General features: G+C 39.9%; 1 protein-coding gene across 1 annotated transcript in view; it reads right to left on the bottom strand.

Moving 5' to 3' along the window:
- Positions 1 to 555: 555 nt before the first annotated feature.
- Positions 556 to 6,011, bottom strand: part of LOC109464719 (transient receptor potential cation channel subfamily A member 1 homolog) — a 33,384-nt gene continuing 27,928 nt past the window's right edge. The window contains exons 19-23 of the mRNA XM_019761784.1: positions 5,245 to 5,445; positions 4,409 to 4,612; positions 3,742 to 3,810; positions 1,311 to 1,487; positions 556 to 726 (exon numbers count right to left, since the gene is read on the bottom strand). Coding sequence (XP_019617343.1) covers positions 556 to 726; positions 1,311 to 1,487; positions 3,742 to 3,810; positions 4,409 to 4,612; positions 5,245 to 5,445 — 822 coding nt within the window. The remainder of the gene's footprint in view (positions 727 to 1,310; positions 1,488 to 3,741; positions 3,811 to 4,408; positions 4,613 to 5,244; positions 5,446 to 6,011) is intronic.

Raw genomic sequence — 6,011 nt, 5'->3', positions numbered from 1 at the left:
TCAGCTCCAAGATGCTATTTTGGAAATACATGTTTAAGTCCTTGTCTTCCTACTAGTTGTTGCAATTTTTCCATCTGTCAATGCAGTGGTTTTGATTAAAAGTTCAAAATTTACTGTTTGAATTACAAACCATGCTGGTATATGTTGACTTCATGGCTCCTAACATAGCTTTTGGGGCCCGTTTTTTCTATGCCCTCTCACGATATATTTTTTTCTGAAAATATCTCAAAACCAACAAATTAAATTGTTTCTGTGGCCTTACAAAAGTTTAATGACAATGACTAGAATACACCAAAGCTGTAGTTGTTGTCTTCCTGTGTTGAGCACCACACCACCTAAGCTTTTGCGGCCTGTTTTTTCTTCGCCCTGTCTCTTCATATCTTTTGAAAGGAATAATCCTTTTCTAAAAACATCCAAAAACCAAAATTTAAATTGTTTCTGTGTGCTTACAAAATTTCTATCTATAATACACCCAAGCTGTAGTTGTTGTCTTCCTGTGTTGAACACCACAGCACCTTAAAACCCATGCCTGACCAGTCCTGTTTGTTTGTTTGTTTATTTCACCTTGTCTTCCTCGTCCACCTGGAGCCCTGCCTGGTCCACCAGTGCGACCAGTAGCTCCTCTAGCCGGTCATTCTGGTACTTCATGTTCTTGACGCGGTAGCGCAGCTCGTTCACAACCTCCATCAGATCCTCCTGCTGCTCCTGAAGTTTCTCTATCTCAGTCTGAAAACAGAAACAAGAACGTTACTTCTGATCAATAAATGGTATATTGGTCAAACATTACCCGTATAATTGCAGCCTTTTTTTATAGCGCTAATTGAAGCAGGGTTTACAATGTACAGTCACATAGTACACATGATACATATAACATATGATTAGGCAACACCAATTTAATTTCTTGGTTAACAGATTTTTCTAGAAAAATAATGGAGCGGGCGGGCGAAAAAAAATAAAAACAGGCCTAGGCATGCATCCTATTATGGCCCAAAATGGTACGATAGGAGCCATGAAGTCAACACACCAGGCTGGTTCAAAATTTAAACAATGAATTTTGAACTTTTCATGATACCACTGCATTGAAAGATGGAATAACTGTAACAACTAGGAAGAAAAGGACTGTTTTCAACTGTTCAGGGCAAAATATGAGTATTTTGCAGTTGATTCTCAATTTTTTTTTTTGCAAATCAGAAAAAAATGAAGTGGGTGAATCTGTTAACCAAAAAATTAGATTGGTGTGGCCTTACTACCAACACAGATGAACTGCTATCATAATGATAACTCTAGTCAATCTATGCCTGTAAATGTACCTTCTCTGGGTTGAGTGCCTTTGCGATGGCTTGTGCAGACGTGGCACTGTCAGAGAACAGCCAGGCCTTCAGGGCGCTGGTGTGGATGGCGTTAGGCTTCATCGTCTCCAACTTTCTCACAAACCTCTTACGGATAAACTCCGGAAGGTTCTGTTCCACGTCCAAGGTTAAGTCCACCTGGGTAAGAAGTTATGGTGTTGTATTGTTTTACATTACATTATTTTTCTTCATGATTCAACCGATACTCTTTAAGGACATGAAGGATATCTGGGGAATGTGAATGTTTTGGTCACATTTTTTTCCTAAAGTCAAACTTACTACAATTAATTAACTTACAAATGTATGGTTGGAAATTTTGGCAACCAGCATTTAAAATTGTACTCCTCCAATGGAACATATAGTAGTTTCTACTGATGGTGTCGAAAAAATGCTTCAAGGTCTCAATCCCTCTAAAGCATCCGGACCAGACCAAATACCACCGTGGTTCCTCAAGTTGACAGCTAGTGAAATCGCGCCTGTTCTAACCAATATTTTCCAACACTCGCTAAACACTGCAGAAATCCCTAAAGATTGGAGGGATGCAAATATATGCGCCATCTTTAAAAAAGGAGATAGAGCGGTCCCCAGCAACTACAGACCTGTTTCACTGACCTGCATATCCTGCAAACTACTTGAACATATCATCCATAGCCAAATCATGAAGCACCTAGAAAGTTACAGTATATTAACGGATTACCAGCATGGATTCAGAGCCAAACGATCCACAGAAACACAGCTTATACTAACAGTCCATGACATAGCTGGCGCACTAAACAGTAAACGGCAGGTAGATTTAGCAATACTTGATTTCACTAAAGCCTTTGATAAAGTCCCCCATGGCAGGCTCATCTCAAAACTGGAGTATTATGGAATCTAAGGCCCTACGCTGAATTGGTTAAAGGCTTTCCTGACCAACAGGGAGCAAACAGTAGTGGTTGAAGGGAAGGCGTCGGCTCCAGTTAAAGTAGCGTCTGGGGTCCCTCAAGGAACCGTCCTGGGGCCATTGCTCTTTCTCTTGTATATAAATGACCTACCAGATCAGCTTGACTCAAATGTGAGGTTATTTGCCGATGACTGTCTATTGTATGTAGAGCTTTCTACACAGACCGACTCACAACTTCTCCAAAAAGACCTGAACACCCTGGAAGAATGGCAAAGCAAATGGCTCATGCAGTTTAATCCCGAAAAATGCTACATTATGCACATAACAAACAAACGAACACCACATGCAACTAGCTACCAGTTTTGTGGTCAGGCTTTAGCAACCACAAAATCCATCCGTATCTGGGCGTCACGCTGACAAGCGGACTGAAGTGGGGTGCACATGTTAATAATATCACAACTAAGGCGAAACAGACATTGGGAGTGATTAAACGTAATCTGTGGGCATGTCCAACTAGAGTAAAATCACTTGCATACACGTCACTTGTAAGACCGAACCTAGAATACGCTGCGACAGTATGGGATCCATATACAAAGAAAGACAAAGACAAATTGGAAAGGGTACAGAATCAAGCTGCAAGATTCTGTATGAACAACTATGTAAGAGGTGCTAGTGTCACGGAAATGAAAAGAAACCTACAGTGGACCTCACTTAAAGACAGAAGAAAGATGTCTAGACTATGCATGATGTACAAAATGACTAATTAACTGGTGGATGTCCCAACTACTAAATACCTAATACCAGCCCAGAAGAGAACAAGAAATAGCCACGCATTCAAGTACCAGAGTTATCAACCAAGGGTTGAGGTGTTCAAGAATTCATTCTTTCCTAGAACTATCGCAGAGTGGAACTCACTGTCACCAAGTACAGTAGGGGCACTGTCAATAGATAGCTTTAAACAATGTCTAGAGCTAGAAGTTCAAGGGTTAGGTGTAACAAGTCGATCGGTGTAATATAGCCAGCTGCCGCCGCGCCGCGTGCCTGCGAAGCTGGTGTGTTACGCCGAAAGGCGGTTATACCGGCTATACAGATACAGATACAGATACAGAAAATTTATCAACTTGTGAATTAATATTAACCCTAAGCCAAAAAAAGATTAAAAAGATCATGTAGTTGATTTTAATTTGTTGATGTGAAAATTACTAACAAATACACAACTGTTACAAAACAAAAGACTCCTAAAGTAACTGTTAGAAATGAGGAATGACTGAAACAAATGGGTAAGAACCAGATCTCACTCCTGTGTAATGTGTATTTCATACCATGTATTACTAAAAAAATGTATAATGTTTTTGTAGGACTTTGAATGATGTAAACTTTATCTTCAAGTTGTTGATTTTCTGACCCTAACCTCTTCCCTCATGATCTTGATAAAAAGTGGCTTGCATGCCGATTTGAGCTTTCATGAATGGATCAAACAAACAAATAAACTTAGGTTTCTCCACAGACCTGCATGGCCAGTCTTTCCAACACTGCCTCCTCCTGTACCCCTTTGATGTCATCTACAGCCAGACCAACCTGTACGGAGAAAAAGTCAACATTTTACTTCTCAAAGTTTCTTCCTCCAGCTTATGATACTGACTTCCCTTTTTTTATTAACTCATTCCAAGGGTACTGAGGTATGACTGTTGCAATGGCCAAGAGTATTCACCTTGCATTTGGTAGGTCGTAAGTTTGATGACTGACCAAGTCATAGACTTTAAAAATGGTACTTACTGCTTTCTCTGCTTAGCATTTGAGAAAGAGTATGGGAGTTAAACACACACCACTACCAGCAGACTAGCGCCCTGCTGTAGAGACTGAGTCTGCACAACTTTGTGGACCAAGGGCTACAGAAATGGAGATGGGCGCCAAGCCGCCAACATACATGTATGCACCACTGGTGCAGGAAGGAACTTACATTGTATTAAGCTTAAAACTTATTAAGCTTAAAAGCTTATTAAGCTTAAAGGTACTAAAGGAAACCTTTGAAAAAATTGTTTGTGACATGGAAAAGATGTTAACATAAGACTTACAAGAAGAATCCGAATGATTTTCAGTTAACAGCCAATGTTGGGATAACAGGAAGCTCTTGAAGATCAACTTAAAACTAAATTTTACAGACAGACAGACTTACCAAGAGATTCATGATGATGATTGAACCAATGATGACAAACACCACAAAGATGATGTAGGTGACGGGACCGTAGAACAGTTGGTCTGCGTACTCGGCTGCATCTCCTTTGTCTTCGAAGGTGTGGAAGATTGAGTCGAAGTCAAACTCTCCGATCATCATGACTAAAATCTTCACAAGGGAGACTTCCACGGTTCGGAATGAAAACTGTGGCGATGTGTGGGAAGAAAAGAGATTAAAATACTGTGATCTAAGATTTTTTTCATTGTACTTTAATTTATGTTTGCGGTTTTCATGTTCACTTCTGTACCGTGAACAAATAATTTGCCGACTTTCTTTTTTCAGCATCTGACGCCACCGTGAACATACAGTTCTGCAAACAAGTCCATTTTTCTCAGACTGTGAACTTTTACTGCCGCAAACATAAAGCGAGTTACAGTACAAGATATTTTCAGTTTGACATACAAATTTCCATGACTGTTTAATACATGTATTATTTTTCTGAAAAATTTCATGAAAAAAAAACTTGCAGAATGATACACCACATTCCCAACATTTGCCATCTCAAGTTCCACTTAAGCATTGCTAAGGCCACTCCAATTTAATTTGTTGGTTCTCGGATTTTTTCAGAAAAAATATGAAGCAACAGGGTGAAATAAAAAAAAAAACAGGCCAAGGCACCCTGTGATAGCCAGAAATGTTACGATAAGTCAACATACCAGGCTGTTTTTTTTTGCAAGTCAGAAAAAAATGGACAGGGCAAATCCGAGAAACAACAAATTAACCTGGTGTGGCCTAAGGTTAAATTGAAGTGTACATGTACAAAAAAGTATCTTCACCTGATTGGAGATCAGTGCATAGAAGCACAGCCCAAACGCCACCACGAAGAGTAAGAGAACCACGGCGAACTTCAGGAAGGTGGTGAGGATGTCCGTGAACATCACCACGTAGATACCAAACCGCGGGAACTTGCGGATGAAGAGGATGAGGTCCATCCACGCCAGGAAGATGGCTACAGCTCCCACCTCCCACTGCCAGTTCTACCGGAGGGGAAAGTTGCTTTTGTTATTATGAGAACTGTAAATGAATTCAATTTGTGCACAGTGGTTTCAGGGTACATGCATATGTAGGAGGGAAAAAGGATGTTTTCCCGGTACATGACTTTGAATTTTGCAGTTGAAACAATTCTGTACTATAGTAAAAGTACATGTACAGAACACATATTGGCATCATCCATGTTTGCATATTTCTGTCATGATTTTGCAGTAAGAGGTCACTGCGTGAACTGCAAAAATGAGACCACCACAAACATTTCAAGATGTACTTATACATGTAATTTTACATGCCACACCCTTAACCATTTGCACAGAGCTCAAAGGTAAGATTTGTCAAGTATCAGTTCTCGAGTATATACTTGTGCATGTAGGAGAACTTTATGTTTGTAATAAAAAGGACAATAAAAATAGCCAATCCAAGTTTAGGACATTATTCTCTTCAAACTGTTATTTCTGATGATTGTTTAGACTTTCTAGCAGGCAGTGTTTGTTTTTCCAAGCACAACTAGAGAGCGTGGTGGTTTGTTTTCAAGGAAAGAACTGTATTTGGG

The sequence above is a fragment of the Branchiostoma belcheri genome, unplaced genomic scaffold (genome assembly GCF_001625305.1).
Source record: "Branchiostoma belcheri isolate BF01 breed outbred unplaced genomic scaffold, Haploidv18h27 scaffold14, whole genome shotgun sequence".
NCBI classification, from domain to species: Eukaryota; Metazoa; Chordata; class Leptocardii; order Amphioxiformes; family Branchiostomatidae; genus Branchiostoma; species Branchiostoma belcheri.
Note: the sequence above shows the minus strand (reverse complement) of the source record. Positions and strands in the feature narration are given on the sequence as shown.